Below are 21759 nucleotides of genomic sequence, written 5' to 3'. Positions count from 1 at the left end.
TAAAGTTTGAAATATAAATTGTCAAGTGTTACCCGGACGATCTCCGGACAATTGATTTCAATTACTTGATAGCAAGGCACAGTCTGTTGCACGAAAAATAGCTAGATATATTGATTCAAGTTTTGAGTTCAGCTTTGTCTTAAATTTAATAATAGTAAATCAGAAGCATGAGGTTCAGATGAATAAACACATTGTATTGTATTGTATTAATATGTCAGCAACACTGAAGTCTGGGTGCTGAAAGTATCGATCATCACAACACACGGTCGTATTTCACAATCCCACTTTTCATTCTCACTGAGCATAGAGCTTATCGCATGACGCCGGTGGGAGTGTCTGCTCGTGTATTTCATATCTGAGGATTGACAGTTCATTTCAGCAGAGGATCAACCATGGCAAGTAACAGAAAGGTATCACTGGTAAGTACAGGTAAAGTTGGTTCTAGCAAACATGGTGAACATAGCAATTTAATATTTCGAAGTAAACTCCACATCAGTGATCTGATCTATTTTAGGGAGCATGCTGCACGGAGCTTTGTTTTAGGACTAACTGGCATCCTGTCTTAAGTTACAATCAGAAATTCAATGGCGCATTGGTTTTAGCGCAACAGACACCGACTAACAGTTTACGTTTCGATCAGGTTTTGTAAAAATTAAAACCAATATGATTTTTTTTTTTTTTTAATATTATATAATGGTAAAATAATATTATTCTAAAAGGCAACAAATCGTCGTTTTTAATTCAAATTATCACCAAAATATTTGTAAGTTTCTGCTTATTTATGCAACCACGATTTGATGTGATTATGTGCATACGTGCGTATATTATATACATACGCACGCACGCACGCACGCACGCACGCACGCACGCACACCTAACATATTATATCTGTATCATGACAATAAATATTCGGTGTTATTGAACGGGTGCTAAAATTGGTCTTCAGCAGCCCATGCTTGTCTTGTCGTGGGGCGGTCGGGTAGCCTAGTGGTTAAAGCGTTAGCTCGTCACGCCGAAGACCCGGGTTCGAGTCCCGACATGAGTACAATGTGTGAAGCCCATTTCTGGTGTCCCCCGCCGTGATATTGCTGGAATATTGCTAAAAGCGGCGTAAAACCATACTCACTCACTCACTCACCATGCTTGTCGTGAGAGGTGTCTAACAGATCTTGCTGCGGCGTTAAACAACAATCAGTACGTCTTTGAAAAAACAAAACGTAACATGTCGTTTGCGTTACCACACGTCAGCAAGTATTAACTTTGAAAGAATAAAGGATAAAGCATGTCTGTTTACAACTCTACACTGGTGTAATCACTTAACGTTATTGAAACCAACTTAGAAGTATTAAATTCCAAGTAAATGTTTGCGCAAAAAACACATATGCCATTGTTACGGAAACCTTTAGGGCCACTTGTTTTATTTGTTATTTGGGTTTGTTTTTGTTTTGTTTTTTGTTTTGTTTTTTGTTTTGTTTTTTGTTGTTGTTTTGGGTTGTTTTGGGGGGGGTTGTTGTTGTTGTTGTGTTTTTTGTGGGTTTTTTGTTGTTGGTTTCTGTTGTGTGTTTTTGTTGTTGGTTGTTGTTGTTGTTGTTTGTTTTTGTTTTTTTTGGGGGGGTGTTCAAGAAAGTAAGCTAAATGTATATTGAAATTTCAACTTGGAAATTTTTAGAAAAAAACAAAGCTTCTGTACTGATTGTCCTTGGTGTAACTCTGTGTCCTTGGTGTAACCACAGTGTCTTGGTGTAACTCTTGGTCCTTGGTGTAACCACTTTGTCTTTGGTGTAACTAATTGTCCTTGATAAAACCATTTCGTCTTGGTGTAACTAATTGTCCCTGGTGTAACTGTTTGTCCTTGGTGTAACCACTTTGTCTTTGGTGTAACTAATTGTCCTTGATGAAACCATTTCATCTTGGTGTAACTGTTTGTCCTAGGTGTAACTGTTTGTCCTTGGTGAAACTACTTTGTCTTTGGTGTAACCACTTTGTCTTTGGTGTAACCACTTTGACTTTTTTGTAACTGGTTGTCCTTGGTGTAACCACTTTGTCTTTGGTGTAACTGTTTGTCCTTGGTGTAACCACTTTGTCTTTGTGTAACTAATTGTCCTTGATGAAACCATTTCGTCTTGGTGTAACTGTTTGTCCTTGGTGTAACTACTTGGTCTTTTGTGTAACCACTTTGTCTTTGGTGTAACCTCTTTGTCTTGGTGTAACTGTTTGTCCTTGATGTAACCACTCTGTCTTTGGTGTAACCTCTTTGTCTTGGTGTAACTGTTTGTCCTTGATGTAACCACTTTGTCTTGGTGTGACTGTTTGTCCTTGATGTAACCACTTTTTGTTTGGTGTAACTGTTTGTCCTTGATGTAACCACTTTGTCTTGGTGTGACTGTTTGTCCTTGATGTAACCACTTTTTGTTTGGTGTAACTTGTTGTCCTTGATGGAACCACTTTGTGTTTGGTGTAACTGGATGTCCCTGGTGTAACCACTGTCTTGGTGTAACTGTTTGTCCTTGGTGTAACCACTTTGTGTTGGTGTAACTGTTTGTCCTTGATGGAAGCTGGGTAAATTTTGAAAATAATTCAGGTAAACATACATTTCATAGCATGACTATCATTAAAGACAAAGACCATGTTCAAAAAATAAAGAATATTGAAATTATATCAACATTTTGGTTGTGTGTGGGAGCCAAGAGTGATAAATCAAGCTTTAAAAAGTTGTGTTATTAAAAGTGTGATTTTTTTTCAGGTAAAATATTAGTATTACAAAATTACACTGACAGAAAAATTGCATGTATTTTTTTCTCTGCAAAATACTGGTAACAACAATGGTTACACCAAAGACAATGTTTTTTTACTGCTGTTCATGTGTAATTAGAATATCTTTGTGTTTGCATTATTTACCTAACAACTTGTCAATTTTAGATGTTTTTTTGTGTTTAATCAAAAATGATGGAATTTTCAAGTTTTGATTTTGTTTATTGCACTTCAACAAAATTGGTCAAATATTTTAATTACCAAAAAATAACAGGGCTCTACCTACGCGAAATACTGAATCCTATATGCATACAAATTGAGAATGAACATGATTGACATTTCAATTCTTAGGTTTTTTCCAAACTGAGTGCCCGTTAGAAGTAAATTGGGTGAAAAATATTATTGTGATGCTTTTTAAACCTTCTATTTTCTTAAATTCACAGGTATTTTAACATTGCCTTCAATAATGTAGATTAAGAATTCATGCCACTTCCTCTTCATTGGTCCTGTTATCATTGATATACAAATCATTTCTACAAAGCCATAACATTATTTATTATAATAATGACATGAAAACACATTGTAATAATGTCATGAAAAAATGGAAATATTAATTAAAAGTATGCTGCAGACTTGGGGCTGAATACCAGCCTCTGAAAGGGTGTAGATAAATCATGGATTCTGAAAGGAGTGAGTGAGTTGGGTTTAACGCCGCTTTTAACAGTATTCCAGTTATATCGCGGCGTGTCAGCTTAATGTGGGAGGAAAGCCCGAACTGACACAGGTCTCTGACGTTTACAACTTCCGTGAAACCCACGAGCACGGGTATGGTGCTGACAAACCTAGAAACATAATCGGGGCGAACCAGGATTCGAACCCACAATCATAGGTTTCTAGCGTGCCCAAGGGACGCAACTCTGCACAGCGAATCGTGGCGCCTTAGACGACTGGGCCACCTGTGCTCCCGATTCTGAAAGGAAATTCACACAGTTTAGCATCTTGATGGTTGATTCACAATGACCTCACATTGAAATCTAAACAGACGTAATGCTTCTGAGCATATGGATTGACTTGGAGTAAAACTCTTGGAGATCAAGCTACTTATCTCTAGCCTCAGGTGCCTGCAATACAAAGTTGAAATTTCAAGATGCTTTGTAAGAATTTTAAGGTATATACAAAGCTGAAATTTCAAGGTTATGATCATGAAATATCAAGATAATAGGTTGATTTTTAACTTCAATTTCAACGTATATATCATTAAATTTCAACTTAGTATCTTGAAATTTCAACATAGCATCTTGAAATTTCAAGAAAAAAACAAGTGGCCCTAAAAGGATTCCGTACTTGAGAATGTATGTGGACAATATTTGCAGCATAGTTTCAGATGTTCATGAATATCTTCCAGGTGACGGGGTCCAACAAGGGTGTGGGGTTTGCCGTCGTCAGAGCATTGTGTAAAAGCTACGAAGGGGACGTCTTCCTTACATGTAACTGATTATGCTTATTTTTACATATTTCTAAGCTTGTTCTGAATTGTAAATAGTAAAACATGTCACAATGTAGTTTTTGTTCAGTTTGCTCTCAGGTCTGGTGTCAGGATTCGGACCAACTTCAAACCTAGCTGTCATGTTGGGAATGGCATCATATTTGCCCATGGCACAGTCATTACCGCATGTATCATCATGCAGTTTGATATGGAGCCATGACATGCTGTGTGACTAACAATAACACACTAGCATGCTGTGTACTGTAATAGTCATCACATCTTCCACCTGTGTGTACTGCTGTGGTTACAAATAGTGTCATTATAGTCATACTGAACCTGCATGTATCATAATAATGAACATGCTATGTGTTTTATAAGGAGAGACACCTGTTATTTATTTTCACATATTCCTTACCCATGTTTGACCTCTCTGATCTATTACAATTTTTCAGGTAAATCCTTTGCCTGTATTTTTAATAATATTCCACCTAACCGAAGTTATTTGATAAACAAGTAAAATGTAATATAGTAAGTGTGGCTTAATGGCTGATACTCTCAGCTCACCAAGGCTAAAGGACTGGTGCTACTCATAATGACATGTTCCCAGATTTTTCCTCTGCAATTTTACTGACTTGCCTCCCTTAGGTACGCCAGGATATTGGTCTCCATTCCCATAATCCTAGATTATGAGTTTTGAGCCACTCACTTTAGCCTACTCATTTATCTACCTCCACCACACAGCTCGGGATGTAGGTCGTGGGCAGGCGGCCATCGCTGACCTAAACAAGGAAGGCTTGCAGCCCAAGTTCCATCAGCTGGACATCAACGACCGGTCAAGCCTAGAGCGACTGAAGTCCTTCCTACAGACAACCTATGGGGGATTGGATGTTCTGGTCAACAATGCCGGAATAGCATACAAGGTATAACATCTTGTTATTTGTAAAACCGTGTCCCCTGTATGTGACACAGACAACTAATGTTGCTGCTCACTCTGTCTTCTACTGGTTTGTGAGGCCCCAACTTGCCAGTCCACTGTCATCTTGCTGGTTGATTTCTGACTAGAAAGTCACTTCGAATATAAAGTGTGCACTATAGTCAAGAAAATATGGTATATGTTATGAAGGTGACCCTTGATTTATTCTATATTACTTTATTCATACATGAAAGTCCAACAGTAAATGTAAAAAAAAAGGTGGGCGTGACCAAAATACAACTGTCCGATTGACAAAAAATACATGCCAGAACCTTGTTAGAAACCTTCACTCGCTGTATGATTTACTGAATACACAACAGGCAGAATACATAATTAATCCAGTTAGTTCTGAGTCAACGTCACATTACAAAATGGTAGAGACTGAAAAAAGCTTTGGTGATGTTCTTCTTGATGTTTGTACTGGAAACATTTGTGCTTGAAATATAAATCATGTAATCATGTAAATATCCGTGACAGCTTGTCTCAAACACCTGGTGATACCTTGTCGGCTCTGTATAAGAACAAGTGCATAGTATCAAATATGGTTGACGTTGTCACAGCAAAGCACTGGTTTTATTTCCATTTTCACATAACATGGTTTCATGCAGGCTGGTGAACCACATCTGCACATACACCCATACGATACAATTTCTTCATACAAACATCGTAAATTGTAATATTGCTAAACATAACTTTCCCACAGTGTATATATGAGGCAAAACATCAGCAGGGTTGACTCAAGGTCAGTTATAAAAGGATATATTAAAGATTTAATTCATAAGAATTGAAGTTACTAATTTGAAAAAGGATGTTTGACATGAATACTTCCTTTATTTCCCCAAAAAGTTTGAATGTAATTTTCACAAATCTACCAAAAAAGTAGATGTGTGTCTGCGAGTATTTCAAAAACAGCAGCAGGACCCAGAAATCATTTCCATGGGCTGATTAATGACGAATGAGTTGAAGGGAACATATTGTAGGTATTCCTGTCAAACAAGAAACCATTTTGTCTGTGAAAATCATTCATATATATAACATCAAAATCAATTTGTTTCTAATTTATTTGAACAAAATACTGGTGACATCATTTACCCAAATAAAAAAGTTATACACGCTTCTGGTTGAGGAATATATACATGTCATCTATATAGGGCTGTTCATTATTATAAGTTGAAGGGAACATGATATTTTCGATTGTTTCACTGTTCCAAAGTTCAGGGATGAATATGTAACAAACCCTTTTGTAAGGATCATCATTTTTCCATTATAACACCAACATATATATTTCTAATTTTAATTAACCAAACCCACAGACTAATATCTCAGGATATTCCAGGATGATGACCCTGCCCCTTTCTCGGAACGTGCTGAAGTTACGTGTAAGACTAACTTCTGGGCCACCCTGGATGTATGCCGTGTGCTGTTCCCCCTGCTCCGACCTCACGCCAGGTACGACAACAAACTAGCTCACTTGCCAGGTACGACACAACAAGCCAGCTCACACGCCAGGTATGACACAACAAACCAGCTCAAATGACAGGTACGACACAACAAACCACCTCACATGACAGGTACGACACAACAAACCAGCTCACATGACAGCTCTGACACAACAAACCCACTCACATGACAGCTACGACACAACAAACCAGCTCACCCACCAGGTACGACACAGCAAACCAGCTTACCTGACAGGCATGACACAAACCAGTTCACATGACAGGTACGACACAACAAACCAGCTCACACGCCAGGTATGACACAACAAACCAGCTCACACACCAGGTACGACACAGCAAACCAGCTCACATGACAGGTACGACACAACAAACCAGCTCACATGCCAGGTACGACACAACAAACCAGCTCACATGCCAGGTACGACACAGCAAACCAGCTCACACGCCAGGTACGACACAACAAACCAGCTCACGCCAGGTACGACACAACAAACCAGCTCACGCCAGGTACGACACAACAAACCAGCTCACGCCAGGTACGACACAACAAACCAGCTCACGCCAGGTACGACACAACAAACCAGCTCACACGCCAGGTACGTCACAACAAACCAGCTCACATGCCAGGTACGAAACAACAAACCAGCTCATACGCCAGGTACGTCACAACAAACCAGCTCACATGCCAGGTACAACACAACAAACCAGCTCACACGCCAGGTACGACACAACAAACCAGCTCACGCCAGGTACGACACAACAAACCAGCTCACGCCAGGTACGACACAACAAACCAGCTCACACGCCAGGTACGTCACAACAAACCAGCTCACATGCCAGGTACGACACAACAAACCAGCTCACACGCCAGGTACGACACAACAAACCAGCTCACCCAAGGTACGACACAACAAACCAGCTCACACGCCAGGTACGACACAACAAACCAGCTCACATGACAGGTACGACACAACAAACCAGCTCACATGCCAGGTACGACACAGCAAACCAGCTCACATGCCTAAGGTACGACACAACAAACCAGCTCACAAGCCAGGTACGACACAACAAACCAGCTCACATGCCAGGTACGACACAACAAACCAGCTCACACGCCAGGTACGACACAGCAAACCAGCTCACACGCCAGGTACGACACAACAAACCAGCTCACCCCAGGTACGACACAACAAACCAGCTCACACTCCAGGTACGACACAACAAACCAGCTCACATGACAGGTACGACCCAACAAACCAGCTCACACGCCAGGTACGACACAACAAACCAGCTCACACGCCAGGTACGACACAACAAACCAGCTCACCCAAGGTACGACATAACAAACCAGCTCACACGCCAGGTACGACACAACAAACCAGCTCACATGACAGGTACGACACAACAAACCAGCTCACATGCCAGGTACGACACAGCAAACCAGCTCACATGCCTAAGGTACGACACAACAAACCAGCTCACATGCCAGGTACGACACAACAAACCAGCTCACACCCCAGGTACGACACAACAAACCAGCTCACATGACAGGTACCACACAACAAACCAGCTCACATGACAGCTACGACACAACAAACCCGCTCACATGACAGCTACGACACAACAAACCAGCTCACCCACCAGGTACGACACAACAAACCAGCTTACCTGACAGGCATGACACAAACCAGTTCACATGACAGGTACGACACAACAAACCAGCTCACACGCCAGGTACGACACAACAAACCAGCTCACACGCCAGGTACGACACAGCAAACCAGCTCACATGCCAGGTACGACACAACAAACCAGCTCACATGCCAGGTACGACACAACAAACCAGCTCACACGCCAGGTACGACACAGCAAACCAGCTCACACGCCAGGTACGACACAACAAACCAGCTCACGCCAGGTCGACACAACAAACCAGCTCACACGCCAGGTACGACACAACAAACCAGCTCACAAGCCAGGTACGACACAGCAAACCAGCTCACATGCCAGGTACGACACAACAAACCAGCTCACACGCCAGGTACGACACAACAAACCAGCTCACACGCCAGGTACGACACAACAAACCAGCTCACGCCAGGTACGACACAACAAACCAGCTCACACGCCAGGTACGACACAACAAACTAGCTCACACGCCAGGTACGACACAGCAAACCAGCTCACATGCCAGGAACGACACAACAAACCAGCTCACATGACAGGTACGACACAACAAACCAGCTCACATGACAGGTACGACACAACAAACCAGCTCACATGCCAGGTACGACACAACAAACCAGCTCACACGCCAGGTACGACACAGCAAACCAGCTCACACACCAGGTACGACACAACAAACCAGCTCACGCCAGGTCGACACAACAAACCAGCTCACACGCCAGGTACGACACAACAAACCAGCTCACGCCAGGTACGACACAACAAACCAGCTCACACGCCAGGTACGACACAACAAACTAGCTCACACGCCAGGTACGACACAGCAAACCAGCTCACATGCCAGGAACGACACAACAAACCAGCTCACATGACAGGTACGACACAACAAACCAGCTCACATGACAGGTACGACACAACAAACCAGCTCACATGCCAGGTACGACACAGCAAACCAGCTCACACGCCAGGTACGACACAACAAACCAGCTCACACGCCAGGTACGACACAACAAACCAGCTCACATGCCAGGTACGACACAACAAACCAGCTCACACGCCAGGTACGACACAGCAAACCAGCTCACACACCAGGTACGACACAACAAACCAGCTCACGCCAGGTACAACACAACAAACCAGCTCACACGCCAGGTACGACACAGCAAACCAGCTCACATGACAGGTACGACACAACAAACCAGCTCACACGCCAGGTACGACACAACAAACCAGCTCACATGCCAGGTACGAAACAACAAACCAGCTCACATGACAGCTACGACACAACAAACCCGCTCACATGACAGCTACGACACAACAAACCAGCTCACCCACCAGATACGACACAGCAAACCAGCTTACCTGACAGGCATGACACAAACCAGTTCACATGACAGGTACGACACAACAAACCAGCTCACACACCAGGTACGACACAACAAACCAGCTCACATGCCAGGAACGACACAACAAACCAGCTCACATGCCAGGTACGACACAGCAAACCAGCTCACATGCCAGGTACGACACAACAAACCAGCTCACACGCCAGGTACAACACAACAAACCAGCTCACATGCCAGGTACAACACAACAAACCAGCTCACACGCCAGGTACGACACAGCAAACCAGCTCACACACCAGGTACGACACAACAAACCAGCTCACACACCAGGTACGACACAACAAACCAGCTCACGCCAGGTACGACACAACAAACCAGCTCACATGACAGGTACCACACAACAAACCAGCTCACATGACAGGTACCACACAACAAACCAGCTCACATGCCAGGTACGACACAACAAACCAGCTCACATGCCAGGTACGACAACAAACCAGCTCACATGCCAGGTACGACACAGCAAACCAGCTCACGCCAGGTACGACACAACAAACCAGCTCATGCCAGGTACGACACAAGAAACCAGCTCACACGCCAGGTACGACACAGCAAACCAGCTCAAATGACAGGTACGACACAACAAACCAGCTCACACACCAGGTACGACACAACAAACCAGCTCACATGACAGGTACGACACAACAAACCAGCTCACACGCCAGGTACCACATAAGAAACCAGCTCACATGACAGGTACCACACAACAAACCAGCTCACATGACAGGTACCACACAACAAACCAGCTCACATGCCAGGTACGACACAACAAACCAGCTCACATGCCAGGTACGACACAACAAACCAGCTCACGCGCCAGGTACAACAACAAACCAGCTCACATGCCAGGTACGACAACAAACCAGCTCACATGCCAGGTACGACACAGCAAACCAGCTCACGCCAGGTACGACACAACAAACCAGCTCATGCCAGGTACGACACAAGAAACCAGCTCACACGCCAGGTACGACACAGCAAACCAGCTCAAATGACAGGTACGACACAACAAACCAGCTCACACACCAGGTACGACACAACAAACCAGCTCACATGACAGGTACGACACAACAAACCAGCTCACACGCCAGGTACCACACAAGAAACCAGCTCACATGACAGGTACCACACAACAAACCAGCTCACATGACAGGTACCACACAACAAACCAGCTCACATGCCAGGTACGACACAACAAACCAGCTCACATGCCAGGTACGACACAACAAACCAGCTCACGCGCCAGGTACAACAACAAACCAGCTCACATGACAGGTACGACAACAACCAGCTCACATGACAGGTACGACACAACAAACCAGCTCACACACCAGGTACGACACAACAAACCAGCTCACATGACAGGTACCACACAACAAACCAGCTCACATGCCAGGTACGACACAACAAACCAGCTCACATGCCAGGTACGACACAACAAACCAGCTCACGCGCCAGGTACAACAACAAACCAGCTCACATGACACATACGACACAACAAAACCAGCTTACAGGTAAATCCCCTTATGGGAATTTTGTGGCAGAATATGTCCCAAGTATCAAGAACAATGAGTCACACTGACCTGGCCAATATTGTCGATGATCACAGCTCCCAAACATTCGTTTTCTATTACCCATGTGTGGATTCCAGTGCAAAATACTTCCCTGGCCCATGCTTGTCATAAGAATTTACCCAATATAAAGTATGAATTGTTTGATAGTCATTTGTTACAAGTTGACGGAGAACAAAGTAGACAATTTAAGTATACCTTCTTTATTTTACTGTAATGGCCATGTTTCGGTATAGATCCTAACATTGTCAAGCAAGGACCTGGTCTCACCCAGATCTTCACGGCTCCAGGGTCTTGTGATAGGACCTGGCTACATGTGTTGATAATTGATCATGCTGTCAACCACCAGTTTGCCTGGCTGAGACTCAACTATTTATATTTAAGCTGCCACGGTAAAGCTGGAAAAGGGTGATATAACAACATTCACTCAGTCACTTCCTCGCTTGACATGATTGTCAGAACAAAATGGAAAACAGAATATTGGTACATGTGCAGATCCTCTACATACCGCCGTTGTAAAGTGTCAAGTTGTGCCTTGTATTGTGTTGGCAGGGTTGTGAACGTCTCCAGCATGTCATGTCAGTCTGCCATCACAAAATGTTCTCCCGCTGTTCAAGGTCGCTTCAAGGACCCCTGCCTGATGATGGACGGTCTGGAGAAGATCATGCAGGAGTTTGTTGAGTAAGTCAGAGAATAATATGAGGTGAGGTGACATGGGGTTTAACATGAGGTGCATTCTAGATTATTTCAGTTATACAGAAATGTGCATGCAAGTGTGACTGGCTGCTTGTACTAGTCTGGACCTGTTTTATGGTGCTTGCCCCCATTACGTCCACTCTGAGTTGGTCAGTCCTTGTTTTATCCCCTGAATATCGAGTTACAGGCATGGCAACAAGGGTGTCAAACAGTTCCATACTGAATAAGATCTTTTGGTATGACTTGACCAAGGAAACGAACATATCCATTACACCACAAGTGAGTGAGTGAGTGAGTGAGTGAGTGAGTGAGTGAGTGAGTGAGTGAGTGAGTGAGTGAGTGAGTGAGTGAGTGAGTGAGTGAGTGAGTGAGTGAGTGAGTGAGTGTGGTTTGATGCTGCTTGTATCAATATTCCAGCAACATCATGGCAGGGGACACCAGAAACGGGCTTCACATATTCACATGTGGGGAATCGAACCCGGGTCCTCGGCGTGACAAGCGAACGCTTTAACCACAAGGCTACCCCCACTTCACCACAAAGGTGGTCGGTCCAGAGAACAGATGACTGGCAGAGAGAAAACAGGGTGTAGAGTTCTTTGAAGTACTGGAGCAATGTTTGTTAATTCCAAGAGGTTACAGGTCCCTAACCCAGTCTGATTATATCTGGCTTGTGGCTAGTGTGCATTTAGTTATGTTTTGTTTTTAAGCAGATTGTATTCCTCTTCCTCGGTTTGTTGGATTCAGTAAAAACCAGGTGAGCTACAAAAACCATGTGGGTTTTTAAGCTAAAATGTGTTTAAATGGTCACAGTAATAATGTCATACAAAACTACTTAGTTCAATCAAGTCTGATGTTTGCAAGCACAGTCATGTGATATATACCTGTCTGGACATTGTTATATTGACTGTGGACCATTAAGAACACACAAACACTATGGTCCATTCTTAGAATACACAAACAATGTGGTCCATCCACATGATCCAAACACATAAACACAAGAGCCCACAAGCACTATTATCCATTCAGAACACACAAGCACTACGATCCATTCAGAACACACAAGCACTACGATCCATTCAGAACATACAAGCACTACGATCCATTCAGAACACACAAGCACTACGATCCATTCAGAACATACAAGCACTACGATCCATTCAGAACACATAAGCACTAAGATCCATTCAGAACACACAAGCACTATGATCCATTCAGAATACACAAGCACTACGATCTATTCAGAGCACACAAGCACTACGATCCATTCAGAACATACAACCACTACGATCCATTCAGAACACACAAGCACTATGATCCATTCAGAATACACAAGCACTACGATCCATTCAGAACACACAAACACCAGGGTCCATTCAGAGCACACAAGCACTACGATTCATTCAAAACACACAAGCACTACGATCCATTCAGAACACACAAGCACTACCATCCATTCAGAACACACTAGCACTACGATCCATTCAGAGCACACAAGCACTACGATTCATTCAGAGCACACAAGCACTACGATCCATTCAGAACACACAAGCACTATGATCCATTCAGAATACACAAGCACTACGATCCATTCAGAACACACAAACACCAGGGTCCATTCAGAGCACACAAGCACTACGATTCATTCAAAACACACAAGCACTACGATTCATTCAAAACACACAAGCACTACGATCCATTCAGAACACACAAGCACTACAATTCATTCAGAGCACACAAGCACTACGATCCATTCAGAGCACACAAGCACTACGATTCATTCAGAGCACACAAGCACTACGATCCATTCAGAACACACAAGCACTACGATTCATTCAAAACACACAAGCACTACAATCCATTCAGAACACACAAGCACTATGATCCATTCAGAATACACAAGCACTACGATCCATTCAGAACACACAAACACCAGGGTCCATTCAGAGCACACAAGCACTACGATTCATTCAAAACACACAAGCACTACGATCCATTCAGAACACACAAGCACTACCATCCATTCAGAGCACACTAGCACTACGATCCATTCAGAGCACACAAGCACTACGATTCATTCAGAGCACACAAGCACTACGATCCATTCAGAACACACAAGCACTATGATCCATTCAGAATACACAAGCACTACGATCCATTCAGAACACACAAACACCAGGGTCCATTCAGAGCACACAAGCACTACGATTCATTCAAAACACACAAGCACTACGATTCATTCAAAACACACAAGCACTACGATCCATTCAGAACACACAAGCACTACAATTCATTCAGAGCACACAAGCACTACGATCCATTCAGAGCACACAAGCACTACGATTCATTCAGAGCACACAAGCACTACGATCCATTCAGAACACACAAGCACTACGATTCATTCAAAACACACAAGCACTACGATCCATTCAGAACACACAAGCACTACGATTCATTCAGAGCACACAAGCACTACAATCCATTCAGAACACACAAGCACTACCATTCATTCAGAGCACACAAGCACTACAATCCATTCAGAGCACACAAGCACTACGATCCATTCAGAGCACACAAGCACTACGATTCATTAAAAACACACAAGCACTACGATCCATTCAGAACACACAAGCACTACGATTCATTCAAAACACACAAGCACTACGATTCATTCAAAACACACAAGCACTACGATCCATTCAGAACACACAAACACTGTGATTCATTCAGAGCACACAAGCACTACCATCAATTCAGAACACACAAGCACTACCATCCATTCAAAGCACACAAGCACTACGATCCATTCAGAACACACAAGCACTACGATTCATTCAGAACACACAAGCACTAAGATTCATTCAAAAGACACAAGCACTACGATTCATTCAAACACCAGGGTCCATTCAGAACACACAAGCACTACAATTCATTCAAAACACACAAGCACTACGATCCATTCAGAACACACAAGCACTACGATCCATTTAGAACACGAGCACTAAGATTCATTCAGAACACACAAGCACTATGATCCATTCAGAGCACACAAGCACTACAATCCATTCAGAACACACAAGCACTACGATTCATTCAGAACACACAAGCACTAAGATTCATTCAAAACACACTAGCACTACGATCCATTCAGAACACACAAGCACTACGATCCATTGAGAGCAAACAAGCACTACGATCCATTCAAAACACACACACACTACAATTCATTCAGAACACACAAGCACTACGATTCATTCAGCACCAGGGTCCATTCAGAGTACACAAGCACTACGATCCATTCAGAGCACACAAGCACTACGATCCATTCAGAGCAAACAAGCACTACGATTCATTCAAAACACACAAGCACTATGATTCATTCAGAGCACACAAGCACTAGGATCCATTCAGAGCACACAAGCACTACGATCCATTCAGAACACACACGCACTACAATTCATTCAGAGCACACAAGCACTACGATCCATTCAGAGCACACAAGCACTACGATTCATTCAGAGCACACAAGCACTACGATCCATTCAGAACACACAAGCACTACGATTCATTCAAAACACACAAGCACTACGATCCATTCAGAACACACAAGCACTACGATCCATTCAGAACACACAAGCACTATGATTCATTCAGAGCACACAAGCACTACGATCCATTCAGAACACACAAGCACTACGATTCATTCAGAGCACACAAGCACTACGATCCATTCAGAACACACAAGCACTGCCATTCATTCAGAGCACACAAGCACTACAATCCATTCAGAGCACACAAGCACTACGATCCATTCAGAACACACAAACACTGTGATTCATTCAGAGCACACAAGCACTACCATCAATTCAGAACACACAAGCACTACCATCCATTCAAAGCACACAAGCACTACGATCCATTCAGAACACACAAGCACTACGATCCATTCAGAACACACAAGCACTAAGATTCATTCAAAAGACACAAGCACTACGATTCATTCAAACACCAGGGTCCATTCAGAACACACAAGCACTACAATTCATTCAAAACACACAAGCACTACGATCCATTCAGAACACACAAGCACTACGATCCATTTAGAACACACGAGCACTAAGATTCATTCAGAACACACAAGCACTATGATCCATTCAGAGCACACAAGCACTACAATCCATTCAGAACACACAAGCACTACGATTCATTCAGAACACACAAGCGCTAAGATTCATTCAAAACACACTAGCACTACGATCCATTCAGAACACACAAGCACTACGATCCATTCAGAGCAAACAAGCACTACGATCCATTCAGAACACACACACTACAATTCATTCAGAACACACAAGCACTACGATTCATTCAGCACCAGGGTCCATTCAGAGTACACAAGCACTACGATTCATTCAAAACACACATGCACTACGATTCATTCAAAACACACAAGCACTGTGATTCATTCAGAGCACACAAGCACTACCATCAATTCAGAACACACAAGCACTACCATCCATTCAAAGCACACAAGCACTACGATCCATTCAGAACACACAAGCACTACGATTCATTCAGAACACACAGGCACTAAGATTCATTCAAAAGACACAAGCACTACGATTCATTCAAACACCAGGGTCCATTCAGAACACACAAGCACTACAATTCATTCAAAACACACAAGCACTACGATCCATTCAGAACACACAAGCACTACGATCCATTTAGAACACACGAGCACTAAGATTCATTCAGAACACACAAGCACTATGATCCATTCAGAGCACACAAGCACTACAATCCATTCAGAACACACAAGCACTACGATTCATTCAGAACACACAAGCGCTAAGATTCATTCAAAACACACTAGCACTACGATCCATTCAGAACACACAAGCACTACGATCCATTCAGAGCAAACAAGCACTACGATCCATTCAGAACACACACACTACAATTCATTCAGAACACACAAGCACTACGATTCATTCAGCACCAGGGTCCATTCAGAGTACACAAGCACTACGATCCATTCAGAGCACACAAGCACTACGATCCATTCAGAGCAAACAAGCACTACGATTCATTCAAAACACACAAGCACTATGATTCATCCAGAGCACACAAGCACTAGGATCCATTCAGAGCACACAAGCACTACGATCCATTCAGAACACACACGCACTACAATTCATTCAGAACACACAAGCACTAAGATTCATTCAAAACACACAAGCACTAAGATTCATTCAAACACCAGGGTCCATTCAGAGTACACAAGCACTACGATCCATTCAGAGCACACTAGCACTAAGATCCATTCAGAGCACACAAGCACTACGATCCATTCAGAGCACACAAGCACTACGATTCATTCAGAACACACAAGCACTAAGATTCATTCAAAACACACTAGCACTACGATCCATTCAGAACACACTAGCACTACGATTCATTTAAACACCAGGGTCCATTCAGAGCACACAAGCACTACGATCCATTCAGAACACACAAGTACTACGATCCATTTAGAACACACGAGCACTAAGATTCATTCAGAACACACAAGCACTATGATCCATTCAGAGCACACAAGCACTACAATCCATTCAGAACACACAAGCACTACGATTCATTCAGAACACACAAGCGCTAAGATTCATTCAAAACACACTAGCACTACGATCCATTCAGAACACACAAGCACTACGATCCATTCAGAGCAAACAAGCACTACGATCCATTCAGAACACACACACTACAATTCATTCAGAACACACAAGCACTACGATTCATTCAGCACCAGGGTCCATTCAGAGTACACAAGCACTACGATCCATTCAGAGCACACAAGCACTACGATCCATTCAGAGCAAACAAGCACTACGATTCATTCAAAACACACAAGCACTATGATTCATCCAGAGCACACAAGCACTAGGATCCATTCAGAGCACACAAGCACTACGATCCATTCAGAACACACACGCACTACAATTCATTCAGAACACACAAGCACTAAGATTCATTCAAAACACACAAGCACTAAGATTCATTCAAACACCAGGGTCCATTCAGAGTACACAAGCACTACAATCCATTCAGAGCACACTAGCACTAAGATCCATTCAGAGCACACAAGCACTACGATCCATTCAGAGCACACAAGCACTACGATTCATTCAGAACACACAAGCACTAAGATTCATTCAAAACACACTAGCACTACGATCCATTCAGAACACACTAGCACTACGATTCATTTAAACACCAGGGTCCATTCAGAGCACACAAGCACTACGATCCATTCAGAGCAAACAAGCACTACGATTCATTCAAAACACACAAGCACTTTGATTCATTCAGAGCACACAAGCACTACGATCCATTCAGAGCACACAAGCACTACGATCCATTCAGAACATACACGCACTACAATTCATTCAGAACACACAAGCACTAAGATTCATTCAAAACACACAAGCACTACGATTCATTCAAAACACACAAGCACTACTATTCATTCAAACACCAGGGTCCATTCAGAGCACACAAGCACTACGATCCATTCAGAGCACACAAGCACTACGATCCATTCAGAGCACACAAGCACTACGATCCATTCAGAACACACACGCACTACAATTCATTCAGAACACACAAGCACTGAGATTCATTCAAAACACACAAGCACTACGATTCATTCAAACACCAGGGTCCATTCAGAGTACACAAGCACTACGATTCATTCAGAACACACAAACACAAGGGTCCATTCAGACGTGTTTTATATTTCCAGTGCTGCCAAGGAAAGTACTCACCAGGACCAGGGCTTCCCCAACATGCCGTACGGAATGTCCAAGATAGGGGTCACTGTCATGTCCTTCATCCAAGACAGAGAAATCAGGAAGGACTCAAGAGAGGACATCGTCATCAATGCGGTGAGGTCATGGCTTGATGGTTTTGATAACTGATTCCCTTACGACCAAATTGTTTATCATTTTTATCACGGACATATGTTGAGATGATACCCTGCAGTTGGAAAAGACAATAAGCGACTTCAGCACAAGGAACAAACCATTTTGTTTTGTCAACAGAACAAGAAATAAATTGAATTCTTTCAGACAAGTATCCCTAATTAAGTCGACCTTTACACAGTTTACATTTCATTATCTCATGCTCACTTAAATTACTCTTCATGAAGTGAACAAAAAAGTTTTTGTTTATATTTCAATAAATATATTTGAGTTGCTTCTGATACATTTGTCTGGATTACCAAGCAATTATGTCTGTGTTTGTTTCCATAAACTGTAAAGTAATTAGGCCGCGTCCACTAACATTTTTTTATGTTTCCTGATTAGCTGATAAAAGAATGGGCATAATTAATATTTTGTTTAATTATATAGCTAAATGTTATCACTGATTTCATATTGATGACTTCAGTTTGTTTGTGCTATTGATTAAAAAAGCATTTTGTGAAGTTATTATTTTTTACGTATTTATTAATAAGATTTATTTGTTATTTTGTTTGTTGCCCAACACTCAGCAATATTCCAGCTATATCATGGCGGTCTGTATAAAATTAAGTCTCAAACAGACAATCCAGTGATGGACATCATGAGCATCGATCTACGCATTTGGGATATGATGACATGACCAAGTCAGTGAGCCTGACCACCCGGTCCCGTTAGTCGCTTCCTACAACAAGCTGTTGCCTTTTACGGCAAGATATGACTTCAGTATGTCTTTGCATTCATGGAGTTTGTGGAATCACACAGCATGTACTCTGGTTTTTATGTCTGTATCTCCAAAACATCAAAAGATATTAAAGTCTACTGTGATAAAGTAATGATTGAATGCTGTTCATTAATAGTAAGAATAGTTAGGCTGTTTGCCTATTGCCAATGCTGTGTACATGCCGTTGGGTGTAATTTCATTTCTCTGCCATTTCGTTGCCGATTCAACAATTATATGCACCCGATTCATACTTTTTTATGTAACCACATGCTGTCAATGTGCTCGTGTTGACAAACTGCCATGCCTTGCCTATGACATTAAATGGTCTTGAATGACCACAGAGACTTCTTTGTCTTCTTTTGACCTATATAAAACTAGATGGTCTAAGAACTTGATTGACCATGTGAACAGTGATTATGCATATTTTATGGGGATATTTTGTTCAGTGTATATTTTGGGGGGATTCCTGTGGCAGAACAGATCCACAGAACAAGGGTTAACGTGGTGCAGACCTGTCTGTTATACTTCACCTGTTATTTACGGAGCTATGATAGTTAGAAAGAATGAATGTGATTATGGTAATTATCATGGTGATGATTGTGATGATGATTTTCAGTGCTCTCCAGGGCGTGTGGCAACTGACATGACCAGCCATAAAGGAACGAAGACCATCGATGAAGGTGACCTTTGTTCAAACATAACAAAATAGCTGAATTGGATTCTTGATTACCTCCAATGAAGGTCAAGGTCATCAGAAACCTTAATGTCAAAATCATGGAAGACATTTAAATTCAAGATAATACGAAACAATTTTCAATGATAAATTGTTCAATAGCAGTTTCTTCTTTACTTAACCTTTCAAGTTATGTCTTGGAATTATTGAAGGCTGCAATTAATCAAACCTCTGCCATTGATAATGATGAAATCCCTTATGCCTCTCCCTAATATATATCTTTTAAGTGCACAGTTTATAGATTTATACAACATTTATTTATTATTAAAGTATTAAATATAAAAGTATTTAATAAGTTAACAAGAGAACCAGAAAATATTTAAACAAACTCACTGTATCACATCCAAGGATAGGGCAGCACGGTTTTGAGACCATTAAGCTGCTTTAGTGATGCTCATGACCACCACATAAGAATTATCACTAAATAAAGGTGAGCTTCTGAACCTCTGGTATTTCGGTTTCAGATACCTCTCGACAGGATGTGATACAGTGTGGCTGTTAAATTCAGTGGAACATCTAGTCAATCATCTTGTTCTTTACCTTTAGGATTGTGGCTTGTTCTTCCAGGTGCAGACACCCTGGTGTATCTGGCTCTCCTTCCCCTCAACACCACATCCCCGAGAGGCAGCTTAGTCGCAGACAGGACAATCCAGAACTCGGGATGACCTCTTTCAATACCAGAAAGTGATGAGCACCTGTACATTAACACGACTACAGAGCTCCAGATAACCTTTTGAGCAATTGCGTGTTTACTCGAAGGTTTCTATTTTAATTGGGTTATTACATTTTTCATTGGGTAACCAATATTTTTTCACTCATCTATTCATCACTATTGTGGTTTTCCCAAAATGAATAAGCATTTTGAGATTTTTAAAAAATGAAATAATGTTTTAGATGTATATAACGGTTCTAACTATAGGCTTGACTCGGAAAGTAAATTAGCTTGTAATTGTGTTTCTGAAATTAGCTCCGTTGTACGCATGCTGAAAAAGCTTCATCGGGCATTTATGTGTGCTGTTTTCAAACAATTGAGTTTTCCATTTAATGCATGCGTTTCTGTACGCAAGTTAATTGAAAGTATTTGGGCTTTGAATAGTTTTTGGGGGTATTTTACGTAAATACAACTTTTCTATAGCTCTGTACTATAATGTGTGTCATGACTTGAAGGCTTCTACACAGTGGCAACACGTGGGATATGTTATAAGTTCTTATGTCATTAGATATTAGGGGGTAGAGTAATTTTGCATTAGCAGCCAA

At 42.2% G+C, this 21759-nt stretch overlaps 1 protein-coding gene across 1 annotated transcript; it reads left to right on the top strand.

Moving 5' to 3' along the window:
• The first annotated feature begins 298 nt into the window (after window positions 1-298).
• LOC124147536 (carbonyl reductase [NADPH] 3-like) lies at window positions 299-21338 on the top strand. The gene is made up of 8 exons (XM_048387492.1): window positions 299-419; window positions 4157-4238; window positions 4979-5157; window positions 6547-6659; window positions 11886-12014; window positions 18832-18973; window positions 20386-20449; window positions 21070-21338. The coding sequence occupies exons 1-8, from the start codon at window positions 393-395 to the stop codon at window positions 21165-21167; spliced, it is 834 nt and encodes a 277-aa protein (XP_048243449.1). The 5' UTR covers window positions 299-392; the 3' UTR covers window positions 21168-21338.
• The last annotated feature ends 421 nt before the right edge of the window (window positions 21339-21759 follow it).

Source organism: Haliotis rufescens, unplaced genomic scaffold (assembly GCF_023055435.1).
Source record: "Haliotis rufescens isolate VD_foot unplaced genomic scaffold, xgHalRufe1.0.p SCAF_7, whole genome shotgun sequence".
Classification (NCBI taxonomy): Eukaryota; Metazoa; Mollusca; class Gastropoda; order Lepetellida; family Haliotidae; genus Haliotis; species Haliotis rufescens.
This window is presented reverse-complemented; position numbering and strand designations above follow the sequence as displayed.

Bases quoted from the DNA above. Each gene is read 5' to 3' on its own strand.
- LOC124147536 (XM_048387492.1), top strand. From the start codon at position 393: ATGGCAAGTAACAGAAAGGTATCACTG. The intron at 420-4,156 runs GTAAGTACAGGT...AATATCTTCCAG, and splicing joins GTAACAGAAAGGTATCACTG to GTGACGGGGTCCAACAAGGG. The intron at 5,158-6,546 runs GTATAACATCTT...AGGATATTCCAG, and splicing joins ATGCCGGAATAGCATACAAG to GATGATGACCCTGCCCCTTT.